A 22,048-nucleotide genomic window follows, 5' to 3' on the forward strand; every position below is an offset into this window, starting at 1 on the left:
CAAAAGATTTCAAACAATGAAAAATCTTTGCTGTTTTGGTATGTGTAGATAGTTGCAAAATGGCATTTTCCAACCAGTCAATGCATTATTACATTCTAGTAGAGAAACGAGAGAATTTGTATGCGAGAAAGTAGGAGGCGACGAGGAAGACCTAAAAAGCCATGGCTTGAAGTAATAAGAAACAATATGAAATTAGTAGGAGTGGATGAATGTATGCTCTATGAAAGAAATAAATAGAGAAAACGAATACACGTCGTGAATTCCCGTTAATATTCCTATAGACTCATGTAACCAACCCCGAACTTTTGGGATAAAGACTTTGATGATGATGACAACTAAGCCTATAAAATGCTCGCCAGACCATAGCTGGAGTTTATACTTTTCTGAATTGTCCACGTTGCCCACCCTAACCCAAGTTGGCCAATTTCCATGGCTTGCGTAATAGAAACCTTATATAGGGTTTCTATACAGGGAGATCTAGATAGTTTATGCATTTTCAAGGTAATTAACAAACTGTAAACGATTGGCGTGCCTTTTCTTCAAAGATTCTGCTTTTATTTTGTTTTGGTTTTCTCTAGAAGAATTGAAACAACACGAACCTTCACTTCCATAGCAAGCTCAAATCATATATGGTTTTGAAAAAGCCAATAGATCTTTTTTTAAGGATGAACGTGTGTTTGAGTGATAGAGTTGCAAGGTTGTAACTTATAAGTCACAAGTTCAATTTCTAAAAACCGGTTCTTCACATATTATGTGGGGTAAGGTCTGTGTAAATCTTGAATGTCCCCGATCCCACCCACTATGAGAGTCTTGTGCATGAGTGTTGTTTATGTTTTATGAGTAGGGCGACAGCCGACAAGCAAGCATGTCCAACAGAGAACTCTAAATAGGAAAAAATCTATTTTGGTTACCTTTTTTCATTTGTATCCCTTCCAACGGGTAACCTAAAATGTTACTCATTTTTGGTTTTTGGATTTTGCTACCCACATCTAGGGTAAGGCCATTTTCCCCTAAATGTCAGAACAATCTTAAAATATTGCACTTTGTGTTCTTTCTCATGTTCGCGCGAACGAAAACCTCCAGAGAAGACTGCTCGCATGAATCGCTCACCCATATCGACATGTTGTAGTCATCCTCGGCTAGGGCTAGGTTTAGGGCTTCCAACTAGAGAAGCTCTTCGCCACCCTACCCAGCGCTTCCGTTGATGGTACAAAGTCCAAACCGGAATTTGTGAGTATTGTTTCCTTCACCAAATAAAAAAAATGGGATTTGTGCAGCGAAAGAAAACCACAAAAGACGAACAGAAGTGCACAGATTTCCGTTGACGGTGAAAGAAAACCATAAAAGAGGACCAGGAGCAGCGGCCGTAGACAAGGGGGCATAGGTTTTACTGTAAAAGCGAAGGAAGAAGTCCATCGGAGATTTGTTTCTATTTGTTGATATTTGTCTAATTTCTTTTCGGGAATTAACATGGAGTCTTTGACTTGGATTTGTAGAACATAATTAGTATTTTTAATTAATTGTTTTAAATAAAAAATTCATTAAGAATATATATATATATATATATATATATATATATTAATATTATTTTAAAATTTATGTATAAATGATAACATTATTAATATTATTTCAAAAAATAGATGCATTTGTAAAGTGTAATCTATACTATATATAAAAGTAAAGGTTCTAATCAATTGCTCTAGATATTTGACATATGGATTGTTTATATTCTTTATAATTGCTTACGTGGACACCTAATATCTCTCTATTTGACTTGCAAACTCTAAGAAACTAGTGCAATGCCCGTGCTACGCACAGTAAACTTTGAGTACTTTTTTCCCGATAATAGTATGGTATAGAAAAGTAATTGAAAGCTAAATTTATTCTCTTGAATGCATGAACAACATTCAATTCTGTTTCTAAACATAAAAGAATAAAAAAATTATATAAAATATGTTCTCGATGGCTATAGTATCATGATCCGTTATATCTTTCAGTTTTGTTGTAGGCAAAAAGACAATAGAGAACCTCCCAACCACTGATTTGTACATGACTTTACTTTCAACAACTCTGTAATTTTCAATTTGATATAAATGGGCCCCCCTTTAATACGCTACAAAATGATATTTCTTGCCGATTCTATATAACCACATGCATGAGCGTGTCATGCTCAATCAAAACATATCAAAAGTTTTAAAAGGCCTAACTTGTTTAATATTATTGATCAAACTTATGGAGAATTACCTTTACATAAAAGAGAACCATGTCACTACTGATGAACTTATTGTTGTTTTTTGTATTAAGGGAATCCCACATGTATGTAATCCTAACTTGGATGTGCTAGTTAATTAAGCCTAAATGAGTTTAGATCCCCAAGGCAATTGAGAGGCATGTTGTTTAGTTTGTTGTTTTGTTTTTTCCTTCTCAAGAAAATAATTTGCAAGGCACATTTGTTTATTATTTATATAGAGAAATAAACACCATAAACATTAAAGCAAGTATGTCTCTACATATTCCTAATTTATACAATTGAATTTAATGTTAATTATACCTCTTTGGATGAGACTGATCAAACTTTCTATTGAAAAAAAAACTATTCTTTAAAGACCATTTAAAAATTTAAAACTATAATAATAGTATTTTAAAACCATTAAAATACTTACGCCATTAAAATTATAATAATAGTATTCAATAGCATTTTATAGCTATTACATTAACAAATATATTAATAATAAATTTATAACCTTTTAGACAATTTAACAGTCTTTAATAGGTAAATTAATTATCACATTAAATTCACAAATACAAACAACTAAACAATCATTAAAAAAAAGATATATCAACTATCACAAATGAATTTAGGAAATATAAGCCTAATAACTCGACAACTGTTAATTCCAAAAGACAACACAACAATTGAATTATTTTCTCTGCATACTTACAGTTTGTCAAAGTACTTCATTGTTAGATTCTCGATGTACTTCGGGGTCATCTCGTTTCCGTACCAACTTATATGCATGGAGCTTGGACCATAGATATTGCAAAAACTATTAAATACATAACAATATATTAGAGCTGAAAAAGAAAAAAAAATTGACGAAATTAAATGGCACATTAAATACCAACCTCAAAGTTTTGCTGAGTTTGATATAGTGAATCCAGATGATTCACTCATTTCATGCTCAGGCAGTAAAGATTTCATTATTGTGGTAAATCAATGCTTAACTTAAAAGAATTTTCAAATGTTTATGGTCTTACCTGAAAATCTATCCAAGAGTAAAAGAATTTTCAAATGTTTATGGTCTTACCTGCAACTCTATCCAAGAGTAGAATCTACAATGGAAGTCTTTCTGATGCTGCAAAGCTCAACATTTCAAGTATAATTTCAATGAAGGTAAAATGCCAGTGAAGTACCTGTGATTGAGTAATAGCTTCAAAGCTCTCAGTTAGTGATTCAATGTCTCACTTTTAACATTCTCAACACCACCAATGTCCTATAATAGCTATAAAATGCTATTGAATACTATTATTATAATGTTAATGGCGTAAGTATTTTAATGGTTTTACAATACCATTATTTAGTTTTTAATTTTTATCTGATCTTATTGTTTCAGCTCAAGTTTTTGTCTTTTATCTGTCTGGTTGTCGCGAGGTTGTAGGAAAATTAGAATGAAGAAAATGGGATTTGTGTTTTATGGGGTTCTGATTTTCTGGGTTTGAAATCATGAATGAAAGATCAGCAGCAAACTCAAAATTTTGATTTTTTTCTTATATAAATTTTACTTATTTGTTGAAATTTCAGTTTGCTTTGTGATTAATAATTGTTGTGTTGGAGTGAAAGGTTTTTTCTGATGGCAATCTGAACTTGCATCTTAGATTATTGATGTTCGGTAATGGCTAGGCGCGGAATGCTCAGAACTCTAACAATGTCAACACTCTCTGTCAGTTCTCTGTTTAAACTTCGATTTCTAAATTTGTAAGTTTTCGGTTGTCTCTGGATAGTGAACCATCTTTAGCTGCAAAAATGTTCATGTGTTGCATATCGTCCATTGTGGACGGTAGGGGTGTCCACAACCGATCCGCAAACCAAGAACCGATCCATAACCATGGTTATTCAATTTTCGATTCGGTTTTTTCGGTTATGGTTTTGGATATGGTTATGATTTTAGTAAAATTTCGGATATTTTTCGGTTACGTTACGGTTATGACCGAAAAACCGAAAAATATTAATATATATTATATATATTATATAAATATCCAAACATTATATATATATATATATAAGTTACATATTTAGATTAAAACTCTGATTATATCTTCATAACAAATTATAAATTTAAATATCAGTTAACCTAATCATTACACAAATTATAAATTAAGATTGATTAGTTGAAACTCATGGTGGCCTTATCATTTTAAAATTCATATAAATTAAGATTGATTATTGCTAAAGTGAAAATGGGGAGACATTTTCATGTATGTTTTCTTTTCTTTTCTTTTTTTTCTTGATCATATTATTTCTCTCGGTCTTGTAAATTTATTTTTCTTTAATTGTGATAAAATAATATATTTATTATCATTATCATGAATTTTTATCAAACTTTGTTAGATGGAGTTGGAGTCGATCATGACTATTTTCTAACTCTATTTGAGATTTATTCATACTTTTTCATTTCTTCAAAAACTGAAAACCGATCCGATCCGAAAAATATGATTATTTCGGTTTGATTATCCGAACTATATGGTTCGGTTATGGATTCTAAAATATCATAACCGAATCGATTCGGATATTTGGTTATGGTTAAAAATCGAACCGAAAACCGAATAGACACCCCTAGTGGACGGTCATGGAATCAACGGAATGCAATGATTTCTTATGTCTCTTCTTTACATTTTTTGGAATTTGTATTCTCAAGTTTGTTTCAATTGTTTACTATTGTATATGTCGTATGGGTTCTTCTGATTTGTAAACGTGTGGCATGTGGCCCCACCATTATTGTTATACATTCAAATTGGTTAGTAGTTGTTATTTGATAAAGATAAGGACTCTCAAATGTGGGTTGAGTCTATCACCAAGAGTCATATATTGGTATGACTCTATCACCTCATTGAGGTTATATATTAACTGTAGACAGTATCCTACAGAGAACAACTACACCATACGTACATAGAAAATATTACGTTCTTTGTTCTATTGAGAAGTCTCTCTCTTGAGTTTCATTTGGGGCACCACTTTTAGCCTAAGGATTTGGAGCGTGGAATTGGTGTGTGACTTTGGTAGCCATTACACGTACTTGACAGAAGTATACAAGGTTCGTAGATCAACACAGATCCTAGATTGCAGACCCATCAATTTTCGTCAGTGATATTGGAGCAAGTCATTTGTTGATTCTCGCAAATGGATCAATTGATAAGTATAAGGTCCGACTCGTTGCGAAAGGCTATACCCAAAAAGAGGGAATAGATTACGAAGAGACATTCTCCCCAGTGGTGAGGTTTGTCTCTATTCGCATTATTTTGGCTATCGTTGCACATCTAGATTTGGATTTGTTCCAAATGGATGTAAATACTACATTTTTCAATGGAGAACTAGATGAGGAGATCTATATGAATCAACCAATTGAATTTCAAATCAAAAGGCAAGAGCGCAAAGTTTGTCACCTAAAACGCTCAATCTATGGTTCGAAACAATCGTCTAAACAATGGTATCATTGATTTCATCAAGCTATCACATCGATGGGCTTTGTGATGATCGAAGAAGATCATTGTGTGTATGTTAAAAGGACTGACAAGAACATGGTCATCCTTTCACTTTATGTGGACGATATCTTATTGGCCGAAAATAATATGGAGTCGATTGTTGCCACTCAAGAGTGGTTGTCCTCAACTTTTGATATGAAGGACATGGGTCAGGCAGACTATATTCTTGGTGTCAAGATCCAAAGAGATCGCTCTAAGAGATTCCTAAGTTTGTCTCAAGAGACTTATATTAGGCAAATTCTAGAGCGTTTTAGGATGCACAATGCCAAACCCATTAATACTCCAACGGAGAAGGGTCAAATTCTTAGTGTTGAACAAAGCCCTAGGATAGAAGAAGAAAAGAAAAACCATGGGAAGTCCAAACACAAAAACCGCAAGTTTCACTACATACGAGATATTGTTGCGCAGGGTGAGGTTGTCTTTAGATATATTCCATCTAGTGAGATGGTTGCAGATCTATTTACCAAACCTCCTACTAGAGATGTTTTTTGTAAACACGTTATGAGTTTGGGTCTACAAAGGATCTAATTTGAATACCTCTTACTAGAGATGTTTTTTGTAAACATGTTATGAGTTTAGGTCTACAAAGGATCTAATTTGAATGTACTGGACACCTTATGTCATTATTTATTTATGAGATTTGATTTTATATGACATTTTTATTGAGCACGACATCCATATATTGTTATTGAATGTCACCAGGCTTCTTGATTGGCCTACTCACACAGGCAATCGCCCTGGCGCTGTGAGAGCGAGCAGGATGACACATATGGAAATCACGTAAGTACATTTAAGAATGCAAAAATGATTGGCTTGGCGCTACAAGAAGCGAGCAAGAATTACCTTGTTGCCTTAGTAAAGCTAAGATGAGACTAATATAGTCGATGGTGGAGAACGTCCACATCTCCATAGCCTGTTTACAACCAACCAGAGTTTGTTAAGACAAACTAATGATTGACGCTTTGAGAGCGACTGAGATAAGATTCGTATGGTGTTAGAGCGTGACATGTCCTTAGTGGGAGCTCCACCATAGCATACATACCTTACTGTATGCGTTGTAGCGACAAATGAAAGAGTGATTGAATGGATCCCTGCTTCATCACTGTGTGAGCTTTAATGGATTGAGATCCATATGTTGTACCCTTTGGGACTTAGCTTCATGTTAAGAAGTTTATGTCTAGATGATGCTACTTTAGCATGGCATCCAAATGCCAATTTTAGTTTGGCACAGAGGACCATGTCTAGGAAAGCTTTCAAGCATAAATGAATTGGCATATGGAGCTAAGGAAGAACTTATTAGTAACACACTATCATTTGTGACTCATTGCCCGGGCAGTTAGATCGAATTTAGTATTTGATATAACTATGAGCACAAGACGCATAATAAAAGTTCAAGCATAGCTCTATTATTTTATATTATTGAGAGGTCAGAGATACTTGATTTGGTGTGACTATTAGTTTGGGGTACAAGACGAGATATTGAGTTAAAGTGTTATGTTAGTATTGTGGTAACTCAACATAACATTCATTATATATATATATATATATATATATATATATATATATATATATATATATATATATATATATATATATATATATATTTCTTTCTCGTCAGGTCGCACACTCCATTTTCCTGTAGGGATGGAACGCATCCATGTTTTGAAAACCGTACCGGCCCTTAAAACGGAAAGCTCTCCGGTTCACTGTTTAAAAGGTAAACCGGTATCAAAACAGAGTTCGATCGACTGGTTCAGTCAAATTTATCGAACTGAGTAAGTACCCGTCACCGGTTGAACCGGTTGAACCGGCCGGTCCGGTCCGGTTTTCAAGACCCTGCAACGCATGAGAGATGGTTGATATAAAAGATATATCAAATGACTAATATGAATGAGTGGGAGATGTAAACGTGTGGCATGTGACCCTACCTTTATTGGTCAAACTTGTATTTGATCAATCATAACACCTTTATACATTTTCTATGAAAAAAATGAAACTTCTAATATTTGTCTTTGTGTGAACATATGTCAGAGATTAATTTTGATGTTTGGTGGTGATAGTTAACTTCCAGATTCATCAAGAATGAGGAGAGAGAGTATGGGATGGTGTCATGGATGGAAACTTTAATCCTTCGACTGCTTGCAGTTCTTGCTAACTCAACTCTCTCAAATTCAAGGTTTGTTTTTACTTCTTGACACATAGGATCAAGAGCAAGTTTGTTTTCGCAGGACTATCCAAATATGCTAAACCCTTTTCAACTTAATACAATTCCATTAACATGTCTGTAGACATTTTTTTTTATCTGTGTATCTCTCATGTGTTTGCCATTCATGTTCATGGACATAGCGTATGAACAAGTACCAGTTCAATATGGTGGACTTAACAGGGAAAGTGAGTGGGAATTCGCAACATCCAAAAATACTGTGGAATTCGCATTTAAATAAGTGGGTGGACTCTTCTTCAATCCTTAATACTGCATATTGTAATAATTGTTTTGATTAAATGTGTTTATATGTATGATTATTGAATTTGCAGGAAAACCATCTTGCTTGGGAACTTTCGGTGGTTGGCTAGGATGTGAGGTACAAAGCTGAATTTGTGCCGAGTACAAATGATATGGATACACAGCGATTGTATCAAGAAAACAATTTTTTTGTGACGGAATTTTTCGTCGCAAATTAATGAAATTCCGTCACTAATCCGTTTTGCGACATTTTTTTTCATTGCAAAAATGTCTGTCGTAAAAATTTTACGACGGCATATTTACAACGGAATTTTACGACGAATTAGCGACGGAATTTTAGCAATGAAATGTTTTTGCGACGAAAATTGCCACAAAAATTCCGTCACAAAATAATGAATCAAAAGTAAAATATCTTTCATATTAGCAACGGATTTTACTATCGCTAATTTATCACTGATAAATTATTATGAATTATTTATTATATTTTTATAATATTATAATTCAATTTTAGCGACAGAAATATAATGAAATTCCATTGCTAATGCTTTAAATTTTATTTTTCAAAATTGTATTATTAAAATTTTGAAAACATTTAACATCAAAAAATTCCATCACTAATATTTTTCATTAATTTTAATTTTCTTAAATAAATGTTTTTAAATTTTCCTTTTTTGAATAATGGTTTTTTTTTTAAATTTGATTTTTAAAATTATATAATTTTAATATTTTAATATAATTATCAATTATGTATTAAAATGTGTCAAAAATAATATGCAATAAAAATAAATTGGATCTCATTTGTCAAATTATGAAAACCCTAAGGCTTTTTTTTTGCATGCCATATAATTGTGAAATCTAACAAATAAAATTTTTTAAAAAAATCATACCCGCGCATCGCGTGAGATCCCGACTTTGGGCCCAAATAAAACAATATATATTGTTTGCACATGTCAATTTTTAGACAAATCCATGATTGATAAATCAATTTTAGTGGCTATTTGCTTATTTATAGTATGTGGTGATCACATGATGGTTCTGTTAGTGACAATGATTTGTTTGGCAGTGCTTTTTGTACCTACCAAACGCATCTCGGTGAGGTTTAGGCTACTGCATTGGTGCGTTTTGTGTTTGGGGAGTGTTGTGGAGCATCCACTTTCAATTTGACAACTGCTAATTGCGGTACAAGGCAAAGTTGCTAAGAGTAGCTCACAACAGTTTTGTTCATTCAAAATTGTACATCAATGTGCCTCATCACAGTTTTTTTGTAACACAGCCAAACACTTTTTCTCAACATAACTCACCTCACAGCACCACAACTTTTTACCTGACAGCACCTCACCTCGGTTGGTCAAAATACAAAGTACTCACAAACGGACACACTATATACACGTCATTCTGAGAAGTAGCCTTCAAGGGATATAATAAGCTTATGCCAATCCTAGGAGAAATCCCCCGCGATGCACGGATTTTTTTAAATTTGTTAGATATTGTTTTATTTCATATTTTATGTTTTGTTTCAATTTCTTGATCAAGTTTTATACAATGTCTTGCCAAAAAAAAATTTTACACATTGTTATGAAGGGAGAGATTATTTTGATTGTCAATTTGATTTTTAATAATTATTTATGAGAGTAATGCATTTTATTGATCAAACAACTTTTTTTCTTAGTTTATATATCTCTACTTCTATTTTGCACCTTTTACATTTTAACGGAAGCATTACATGTTCATAATTTTGGTGTCCATAAGTGTCCATAATCTAGGTGGCATGAGGAGAAGTGTGGGGGACCATTTTTACAAAATGGTCTCCCACACTTCTCCTCATGCCACCTAGATTATGGACACTTATGGACACTAAAGTTATGGACATATATCATTTTGGACATTTTAATTGTAGCGAACAAAGGTGCAAAATATAACTGCGAATAATAGATGGAAGCACAACTGTAGCGGCCAAGCAAGTCAGCCAGAGCCACGGGACAAACCTCTGCAGAAGGAAACACAAAGTAGATAAAATAGTTGCATAAAAATGTCAAAATGATATATGTCCATAATTTTTCAATTCATAAACTTACATAATCTAGGTGGCAAGCCAGATAGGCATGCCACATAAATTAAAAAAACGGAAGCACTACACATCTATAAAATAAGCATCCATAAACTTACATAAACATGTGGCATGCCTATGTGGCTTATTTAATAAATTTTTTTTTTATTTTTTTTAATCTATGTGGCATGCCTTTTTTGCTTGCCACATAGATTATGTAAATTTATGGAGGGGAAAATTATGGACATATATCATTTTGGTTAAAAAAAAAACTTTATTAAAGAAGCCACATAGGCATGCCACATGTTTATGGATGTTTATTTTATGGATGTGTAGTGCTTCCGTAAAAATGAAGCAAGGTTAAAAGAGAAGGCAACAGTAAGTGTGCTCTACAATTTATAGTTGATAGTTAATGAACTATGAGAGGCTGTAGCTCAATTATCAAATTTATCAACTATCAACTATGTACAATTTCTTCATAATCAAGATGCAACAAAAATAATGAACAAAAAAATTTAAAACAATTTTATTTGCAATGTAACATTGCTCTCAAAGCCTCTATTTTTCTTATCAGTACTCAACACCTTTCAATTCTAATCTATCTTTGCTAATTGTTGTCTCATCTCTTTCAGAGCCTTCGCTGTACACCAAAAAGAACAAACCATTTCTATATATACATTTATCACAAAAATTAATCTAAATTTTTGCATGATTTAAAGGCTTAAAAAATTCAAAAGAAAAATATAAAGAACATATTAGAAGAAAGAAAACAGATAGGTGGGAACACAGAGAGCAAAAACTCTGAAAAAACTCTTTTAACTTAATGTCAGATCCCCAAACGTTAAGAACCCTAAGATTCTCACATCCTATCCTGCCATACACCATGACCAACAGCCAATGGAAGCTCATCCAGCCTCTCCCTCAAGGTCTGACCTGAGCCACGTATGGTGATTGGACCACAATGGCTGTCTCACAAATACCTACGTATCATATTCTGGTAAAAGTTAGTATGAATATCTTCAAGGCTCTTTGTATCATTTACAGAAAATAAATAACATCATATGGCTAGATTTTGGTCTTTCAATTATATATTAAGTATCAACTAATACTATGCATAAGGTGAGACAGTTATCAGTGGTCCAAAACCACATAAAAAAATAGATATTAGCAGTGAATTTTTATATATTTTCTTAATCGCCTTTAGATTATATTTTAACAACAATAACCATAGCTTCCTCGCATATGCAGCGATCTAGGGTTGTAAATTTTGTGAAAATGATCATAAGCTAGTTAAAGTTAATTATTATGTTAGAAAACACTAAAATATTTGATATGGTGATAAAATGGGATATATGGTTGAAAGGGTGTTAGAAAACTGATAACCCAAAATAACATTTTAACTTAAAATAGGGGAAACTTGTACCAAAAAATAGGGTAAAGGGTTGGACTTGTTCTAACAAATTCGTTTGTCTTTTGTCAAAACTAAGAACTAACAAAGATTAACTGGACTGGACGAAGACAAAAATTTAACAAACTACGAATATTTCTGTTGTTGAATAGAGAAGTATAAAAAGGACAAAATATTCTTGTACAATCAGAACTAAGAACAACAAACGAACATTTATAATATCTCATGACACTGCCTCCATCATTGTGCATTATCGAGGTACTAACTCAAAGATCGAAGCCTCATTGGTGGTGAATTTAACCGATCAACTTTTGGATTGATCTGCTGTTGTTGCTGATGCTGATGCCTCAGAATCGACAAAAGTGCCGCTGAAAAATGCAGGTCTCAAGGGTGCTGAGAGGGAAACGGAGGAGCTACTGAGCATTAGAACAACTGAAGCCATGGTTGGTCTACTGGCTACATTTTCTTGAACACATAGTAGTCCAATGTGGATACACCTCATCATTTCACTTCTCGAACCAACCCTCAGTGTCGGATCTAGCAAATTTGACACTGTCCCTACATTCCAGTTTTTCCAAGCCTGCAATAATTTAACCAGTTCTCACATCAAGTTAAAGCAGAAATTATGCGCTATTTTTGGTCGAATTCATATATACCACTTACAAAAGTTAGGAGGTCCTCAGCCTCTTCCCCATAATGGAAATGATTAATCCTTTGACCGCTGATGATCTCCAATACCAAAACGCCAAAGCTATACACATCAGATTTAATAGAGAAGTGTCCATGCATTGCATACTCCGGAGCCATATATCCACTGAACATAATGATTGGAAAATAAATTTTAGCTCTTACCATAGTGAGGCATAAGTAAACATAATTATTCATCTTAGAGATATTGTTTTACTGTTTGATATGATTAAATTGGTAGCAGTATGATGAGTATTTTACTTACTAGGTGCCCACGACTCTGCTTGTATCGTCTTGAGTTTGGTCCACTTCAAACAATTTTGCCATTCCAAAATCCGAGATCTTGGGACTCATTTCTTCATCCAACATTATGTTGCCTGCTTTGAGATCGCGATGAATAATTCGCAGTCGAGAATCTTCATGAAGGTAAAGAAGTCCTCGCGCAATGCCCCCAACAATTCTGTAACGATTTTGCCAATTCAGTAGAGCACGCTTCGTTGGATCTACAAGTTCATAATATAATTAGAATATGTAGATATGAATCACTAATCATGGAAATAACTAAAAGAACAAACACATTGTGCTTATCTAAACAAGCATTCCCAAAGCCCCAAAATCCGATATATATTGGAAACCGAATTCAGAACTAAAGCAGTAATTCAGAATACAAACCAAAAATGAAGTGATCGAGGCTCGAGTTAGGCACAAATTCATATATGAGAAGCCTTTCACTTCCTGCCAAGCAGAAACCCAGAAGCCTGACCAGATTCCTGTGGTGAAGCTTCGTCATTAACAACACCTCGTTCTTAAATTCTACTTCTCCTTGACTTGAATGTCTAGACAGCCTCTTCACCGCTACATATTGTCCATCCGGAAGAGTACCCTGTGGACATGAATTCCATGAAACATAAAGATCACATCCATCGACAAGGAGCTAGACATTTTGGATCTTAGGGAATTGACATAACAGTTACCTTGTAAACAGCACCAAATCCCCCTTGTCCAAGCTTATTTGCATCAGAAAAGTTATCAGTTGCATTTCTTATCGTCCCCAAGTCAAATTGCAAGGATTTCACTTTCTCAACTTCATCTGCATCTTCAAATATCAAAACAATTAATTTTGTTTTCTTAAACAATTTTTAAGCAAAAACAACAAATTTTCAACTTACTTTTGACCTGCTGATATCGCTTTCTTCTCCTTTGGATCAGAAAGATGCAAGTGAGGGCAAGAAATGCGATGAAAGTAACTGTAGGAACAACAATAGCTGCAATAGTTCCAGGTTCAATGCTGCCATCATTATCATCTGCAAAGCCAGATACGTGCTCAATTTATTTAGCAATTTTAGAACCTGTTAATACAAAATTGGGGCTTTAAGGCACAAAAATACCGTTTGCATTTGTTGTATTGGTTGTCCCTGGAGAAGAATTACTTGACGGAGATGGAGGAGGAGACAGTGACGGAGGTGGAGGAGCTGGAGGAGACGCAGAAGCATTGTAAAAGGAATACAAATCCCACCGAAAAATACAGTTAGGTCTCTGAACATAACCTCCTTGCTTTCCGCTGCAGCACCTCTGAAAACTACTTACGCTTTCTCTTAGGCACTCTCTGCAGTCGCTCTGAGACAGATCTGGCGTACACTGCATCAGAGCATGTATATCCTGAAACTCAGACAGTTTCACTTCCTCTGTGGCATACTTAATCCTGGAAGAGCCACTTGAAGCTCTGTCAATCACCCTTTCCATCAAAGCTTCCCAGATCTGATCAAACTCTGTTATATTTGAAGATATGTCAGCAGTATTATAGCCAGAATCCACAGGATCTAGCTCCAGTATTCCGAAAAAAGAGCGGTTTGTATAGCGTATAATACATGGAGGATCAGCTCCCCAAGAAAGTGCCTCTTTCTGGTATGGACACTGTGCCATGAGTTCTTGACTGGCAGAGTTGACACAATCAAAACAAGACTCTGATGTAGCATCTCCTCTGCAAAGCCCAAGAGCGTATACTTTGTTGGGTTCTTGGCCGATGCTGGTATTAAAGAAACCACTATTTGTAGAGACATTGGAAGCCAGAGAAGAGAGGATTTGGTATCGATTATTGGCATAGGTACTATTAGATGTAAAATTTCCTGTGGTGTAACACCTAAGAGCAGTGGCAAAATTTATGGTTATTGAAATAAAATAAGAAAGAAAAACGAATTTTATATGATTTTGCATGATTCTCTGCTCTGATAGAGAGAAAACTCACCTCTAATTTTATTGGCGATAAACATAATTTGTTTTTAACATATTTTGCTGAAGACTATTCTAATGGCGGAATTTCTCAGAACCTTAGTTTTGTACGAAACTTTTAAGACTTCAAACGTTTAGACCAGGCAAGACAGTCATTGTGATAGTTATGCTTATGTTGAGATCAGAAAGTACGACTAATGACTATTAGTTTTTTCCACCACGCGGCAAAGGCTTGTTCAGCTGAAGAAAGTCATTGCATATGCAAATGCAAGATTTGTGTAAATTGTGTTAGGGGCAAAACTTACAGATAGAGAATGTAATCTAAAGTGCTGGTTTGTTGAAGAAGAGTGCAGTGGTGGTTTCCAAAATATCTCTTCCTCTTCTGCTGCATTGGGATTTGGGAGTCTCCATTTCTCTCAACTGTGATCTCACTTCTGCAAAATCAAATCTTTCTTAAAACCTAAAACCCACTTGGTCTTATTGAAAACCCTTTATGGGTTTCTCATTCTCTGCAAGACTCATATCTCTGGTTAGAGTTTCTGACGAGTCGCAATGAATAATCCGGCAGCGAAACCCTCAAAACTCGCAAAATCCCCAAACCAACAATCGTCTTCAACGCCTTCAAGATTATCGTCCTCTTCACTGACCTCTCACTTGGCAGTCGTGGAGCTCAAGCAGCGAATCCTTACTTCCCTCTCCAAGCTCTCGGACCGTGACGAAGGATCCGACGGAGACAGAGGATAGGAGGGCAGAGAGGATGTTGGTAATCAGATCAAACAGTGTCAGGTTGGTTTTCAGGTTGCAGACCATGGTGTGTATTCCGTCGTTGGAGTGGCGAAGTTGGGTCATTGGGTTCCACTAAGTTGATTTACCATAACTCAGATCTGATTAACAAAGTTGGGGTTTTGTTCACAGAGAGAGACGCGGAGGGGGAGGAGGATTTTATGTTTATGTTTTTTAAAACATAAGCTGCTGACAGAGTAAAAATTGTCACGTGAGATCCCTGGGGATACCACATGATACTCTGGTGATCATGTGTCATTTTCTAGTGACCTGATAAGCTGCCATGAGAAAAATTGATCACTTCATGGCTGAATTGAGAAATTTAAAAATTGAATGACTAATTTGCAACTAGTCGTATCTTTTGGTGAACAAAATTGATATTGACTCATTATATATGTAAAAAGATTAATTTTGACTACGCTTGAGACTTTTAAAGTCGTGAGCCGTGTGGCGATTAGCACAGGGCATGTATCCTTAGTGATGAACCTTGAACCGATTTTGAGTTAGGAAAAGTGGACAATATCTTGCTGGTAAAGTACGAATTCTATGTGGGCTTCTTCCTTATTTTTTAGAGAGACAAGGTTTCTCAAACCCAATTTTAATAGTAAATTATGAATCATGTGTGGGTTTGTTACCTGTGTTTAGAGGGACAAGCTTGCTCAGACTTATTTTCAAACTAGTGTTGCATGGGCGGATGTTTATATTTGTATATGAAGCTTTAAAGGAACAGTTGATTAATAATTTTACATTGTTAGTTTATATCCGAATTCTTTTTATTTCTACTGGACATCACCACCAAGTGTTGAGGATTCTAGAATAGTCACCTTTATACTGTCATGTACTACTAAAAAAAACATTGTGTGTGATTGAAAAGAACCCAATTGTATATATATAGAAAGTAAAAGCACAAACAGACATATATATTGTTGCCTATGTCATGTACTACCAAAGAACTACGTATACATTGTGTGTATGAGTGAAAAAGATTCACCTGTATATAGAAAGTAAACGCACAAACATACATGTATATTGTTGCCCAAGAGTAATCAAATACAACTTACTATGGCAAATACATAAAAGAAGATAGCAATAACATATCAAGATCTTTCTGAAAAAAATAATCCTAAATATCCAAGGCCAGCTGAAACTTATCACAATTGTTCATGGTGATGAACGGATTCACAGCCCCTCCCCTTCTCGACCATGGTATGCATTTCACGTTCTAGCCTTTACTAACATCATCTCCATCCTGATTAACTTTATTCAGAGTTCTAGACCAGCACAGTCATTAAGATAGCTTATGATACAGAGTCCAACAGTGAACATGTATATCTTTAATCTGTGTCAAAATTATAAATGATATGGTTGAGAAATTATGTCATGTACCAAAGAACTGCATATACATTGTGTGTATGAGTAATAAGTATTTACTTGGATATAGAAAGTAAAAGCACAAACAGAAATGTATATTGTTGCCCAAAAGTAATCAAATCAAATGCAACTACTTTCTAAACATATAAATCCCAGCTATCCAAGGCCAAAAACTTATCACAATTGTTCATGGTGATGAATGAATTCACAGCTTGATCATGACTGGTTCCAAATATAATGGATGTATTAATTAATGTGACATGTAGTTCCAAGACAGGGACCATGAAGTGAAATTAAAGAATCTCCTAAGGCACCATGAAGTGACCATCGGCTAAAACTAAACCCAAACATGCAAACTTGTAATTTAGCATACATGCGACTGAATAAATTTCACTACTTTGGTAGTCGGAAATAATTATATCAGTGTGGAGAAATCATTGGTTTCATCACCGAAGAAGTAACCATCAACATTCAATAATCCTACCTTTAAAACCCAGTTAAGAGAAACTTCGGTCATACAGTTTTATGTCAAAAGTTTTCTGATACTTTATTCATGCTAATTATATCATCCAACTCTAAATACTTAAGTGTGTTTGGATTGAGGGATTTGAAGGAAAGGGAATGGAAGGGAATCTTCCCCTTTAATTCTCTCCAAATCCCTCCCTTTAATGAAATCTTTATCTCAATACTCTTCAAATCTCACTCCTTAATTTTTTCTAAACTATCCAAACAAAAGAATTAAAATGAAATTTCATTTCCCTTCTTTTCTCTTTCCTCAAATCCCTCAATCCAAACACACCATAAGAGTGCAAGAATATTCCTTTGCCAGACAAAAGTAAAGTAGAAATTAATGTAAATGAGGTACTACATGAATATAAAAGATCCACAATAAAAGGAAATAAAAAATCAAAAAAGATGCAGATAATGAAAATAACGATGCCTCTTGTGGCATGAGTGTCTTGGGGATAATTCTGCAGACAATGAGAAGACAAAAATTAGCAAAGAAGAACAAAAAAAAACCAAATCATACACTTAAAATTCATTAGCTAATTCATTGTTTATCTATTATGCTACGAAGATAAAATTGAAGAAAAATAAGAGAAATTGGGATAAGATTCCCAACCAAAAACATATCGAATACCTAAAAGACAATTGCAATACCATACCAAAACCTTTCTAGCAAGCCACTTTTGGTTCAGATTTTCCATGCCATTGTTTGTCACTAATCAAAGAATAAGAAACAGAGAAATCAAGCAAAAAATTCACCAAAGTCAAACGAATCATACTCCACATAAAGGAAGTGAAGCGGCGATCGTGCCTTGGTGATCAAATCGTATTTTGTGAGTACATAAAAAGTTTAGTAGAGATGACGGAGAAGCAAACAGTGAAAAGTCCCCCAGAAAAAGATCAAATGTTAGAAGAGGGCTCACAAAGACATCTAAAAATACCAGCAACAACCCCTAGAATAGGATATTTCTATGGACTTTCAAGCCATTTGCAATATATTTCTGGGAAAACAAAACACTATTTTTTTTTTTATTTTGTTGGTAAATTTTTTGAATTGCAGTGTTGGAAAGAGAAGTGGTCATATACCATATCGAGATTCAAAACTTACTCGCATATTGCAGCATTCCCTTGGTGGGAATGCACACACTGCGATCATATGTACATTAAGTCCAGCTTTTAGTCATGTAGAACAATCTCAAACTATAGATATCTTATATAACTTAACCTTGAGGTCTTATAGGTACTTTCAATTACGGTGTAGAAAACAATGAAAGAAGTATATGTTTGTATATTATAAACCATAAGTGGAACGATCATACCTATTAAGAAGATCCACAATAATCAAGTTCAATAGACTTCCTGATAACTGCTCCTGTTCCTACAGAGACAAAGCACACAGACTACAATATGTCGATCTTACAAAATCAGGCCAGAAAAAGATGTGCGGATGGATGAATCAGCAGAAAGTGGAACGATATATTAGTTTCATAAAATTAAGGATGAATGCCATTCAAAAGGTAAGCTAATACTAACAGAAAGATGAATCAAAATCATACCATTGGAAAACTGGTAATTGGTGATATAAATTCCCATTTCTTGCTTACACAGCGCAGATTGATCAAAATCATACCAATCAAATAGAGGGTACTTAGTACAATACCTAATTAACTCAAAGATTCAAGTCTAGATTGTCCTCAAGACCAATATTCCATATGAAAATCAATGTTCTGATAACACCCAGCAAGAAATCCGAGAAAACCCATTAATCACAACAAAAGTCCAATATAGAGATAGCATGTAAACAAAATCAAACTGGGCACCTTTTTTGGCTAAACCAACTTTTATACCCTTAAAGTTTCACGCTTTTCTCGTTTATGTCCTTGAAGTTTAAAATTTACCCAAAATATCCTTAAAGTTTCAGAAAACTTCAAAAAACTAATGGTTTATGTCCCAAAATCACTATGCTGATGAATGAAATCCGGAAAATGCTCATCTGGCAACCGGAGCTCTAGCCTGGATTATCCACATCATTATTATAATTAAAACAATTTACAAGTCATTAAAAAATACAAATTTTTAAAAAATTACCTAACAAATCGAGAATCCATAAAATTACCTAACAAATCGAGAATTATGTGCTGCTGTTGTGAATCAAAGGGGTTTTAATCGAGTTCAAAGAGAATTTATAGTGTACAGAGTGAACAAAATTGTGAAATTGGGAGTGCAAGAAAGTCATTCAATAGATTCCGGCTCCGGACATAGTCTCTTTATTTGTCTTTTAAATACATGTGTTATGCCACGTTGGACTCAAATTGCCACGTCTGTAATTTTCGTCGAGCAGATTGTCGAAAAATAGGGACCAGGATAGATTTGGATAGCTTTTTAAAACTTTAAGGATATTTGGGGCAAATTTTAAATTTTAAGGACAGAAACGAGAAACGCGTGCAACTTCGAGGGTATAAAAGTTGGTTTAGCTCACTTTTTTTTTCTCCATGGCTGTGGCATTTTGTGAGGCATCTAGGAACTACTCATGGGACTAGAGCAGGAGTCCCCTGTGGCGCTTCTTGAGCATGTTCTTCCTAACCTCCACCAGATCATCCTCTCCCCACCTCCATGGGCCGATGTTGCAAGCCTTCTTCCTCACCTCTGCTCTCGAGCCTCTCGTGCTCAGTCGCAAGGACATTGTGGTATTTGGAGTTTTTACAATATAACATCATGTCGTTTAAGACGGCATGACTCGTTGAGACTACAAAAAATAAAAAAATAAAAAAAGAATCATGCCTTAACAAACGGCGTGACTACCCTACAACAACTCACAACCACACATTCTTACCCAGCCTTCTCTCTCTCCCTTTCTCCACCGCAAAACTGACGAAATTTCCCAACACTAGCCAGGGCACATTCCGACCAACTTTCAGTCACCAGTCACTGGTGAGAGCCACGAAACTGCTCCACCGACAGGTTCGAGACTGGCTACCCACTCCCGGTTCCAGCCGAGTCAATACTAGGTGAGTAATTTTTGGTTTTTTTTTGTTCTTTAATTTGTTAAACTCATATTTTGGTAGTGTGTAAATTGAGATTTTGGTGGTGCTTATCGTTGGTGTATGTAGTATTTGTTGATGTGCTTGAGATTTAGGTGGTGTTTATAGTTGTGTAGGTTGTATTTGTTGATGTGCTTAATTATAAATATTGTCTAGGCATATTAGAGTAGTTAATTATGATTAATTGTATTATTTAAATAATTTAGGGAAAACAATTAATAAATTCATTATTTGAATAATGATTTTTTTGAAGTTTAGAACGTTATGAACAAATTATATGTAACACCTAAATATATTTCATGTAGATTGGAGGTGATAATGACATCACCTTGGAGGGGAAATGCACCTCGTGGGTTTCATGATGTTTATGAATATGAGCAAAATTATCATCCATTGGAACCAAGGGTTGATTATAGTCAAACAGAAGTTGGCAGTTCATATCAACTAGCATCATCATCTGTTAACCTGAATCTAATCCCATAAATGTGTAGTAATGAAGACTACAATCACTTTGAGCAAGCAGCTGCTAATAATAGTTCAGAGTTTGTTGAAGAACATTATATTGATTTTGAAGGTAGTGATGATAAGGAGGATGATGGTAATGTTGGGGTCAATATTGATTCAAATGTCTAGTGTACGTGAAGATGAATATCTTAATTTAGATGAGCGGGTGCATGAATTTGGCGATGTTAGACAAGCAGATTTGGCTGTTTGTAGAGATTGGCATATGCAGGACCATGGTACATTTGATACGTTGGCAGTAAATGAAGTTTTTGAAAATAAGAAAGAATTTATTCGCTTGGTGAAGATGTGGCACATTAAGAATAACTACCAGTACAAAATACAACGCTCAAATGCACACGCTATACAATTGAGATGTGTGAAGGAGCTAGTTTGCAAATGGTATCTTCGAGCTATGAAGAAGAAAAAATTGAATCTATGGATGATAACGGTATTTAAAGGTAGGCATACACATGCACAAATGCATCCCTATGTCGTGGTCATCGCCAATTGGATTCAGAGTATATTGTAGAGGAAGTGATATCTATGGTTATAGCAGATTTGAAGATGAATATAGCAGCTATTCAGGCATTTGCAAGCTCTCAATTGAATTATCCAGTGTCTTACAGAAAGGCTTGGAAGGCAAAACAAAAGATGATGGAGAAATTATTTGGGACATTTGAAGATTAATACAATATGCTCCCTAGATTTTTGCATGCTTTAGAGATTTCAAATCCAGGTTCGATTGTCAATATAAATTATAAGGACCTTGTTAATGGACGGGCAAAACTTGATTGTGTCTTTTGGGCATACAGGCCATCCATAATTGGGTTTCAATTTTGTCATCCACTGATTAGTATTGACGGCACACATTTGTATGGGAGATACAAAGAGAAGCTGTTGATCGCAGTTGCATTTGATGCAGATAATGACCTTTTTCCGTTACAAATGAGATGGATGCGAGAGAAGGTCATTCTAAAAATAAATGCAGCGTATGTGGTCAAAGTGGACATAACAAAAAATTTCACAAACATACAGGACAAAGTAAATTATTTATGTGTTTTGTCCCTCAGTGTTGTTTTCCGCACTTTTATTATTTATGTTTTTCGCAAGTCTATCATTTTAGGAACATAATTGAAATACTAACTGTCACGCCAACTGTCACGCCCCTCTCTCCTAAGATATACCGAAGTATACCTATACCACAGGCACGTGACCGGCAGGGGACACCCCATCCCCCGAACCAGATC

General features: G+C 34.8%; 1 protein-coding gene across 1 annotated transcript; it reads right to left on the reverse strand.

Moving 5' to 3' along the window:
- Positions 1–11,701: 11,701 nt before the first annotated feature.
- Positions 11,702–15,556, reverse strand: LOC119992412 (putative receptor-like protein kinase At4g00960). The gene is made up of 8 exons (XM_038839085.1): positions 14,901–15,556; positions 13,755–14,506; positions 13,536–13,670; positions 13,341–13,462; positions 13,039–13,249; positions 12,632–12,869; positions 12,343–12,493; positions 11,702–12,259 (listed from the first exon to the last, which is right to left on the reverse strand). The coding sequence occupies exons 1-8, from the start codon at positions 14,984–14,986 to the stop codon at positions 11,984–11,986; spliced, it is 1,971 nt and encodes a 656-aa protein (XP_038695013.1). The 5' UTR covers positions 14,987–15,556; the 3' UTR covers positions 11,702–11,983.
- Positions 15,557–22,048: the final 6,492 nt, after the last annotated feature.

The sequence above is a fragment of the Tripterygium wilfordii genome, chromosome 23 (assembly GCF_013401445.1).
Source record: "Tripterygium wilfordii isolate XIE 37 chromosome 23, ASM1340144v1, whole genome shotgun sequence".
Classification (NCBI taxonomy): domain Eukaryota; kingdom Viridiplantae; phylum Streptophyta; class Magnoliopsida; order Celastrales; family Celastraceae; genus Tripterygium; species Tripterygium wilfordii.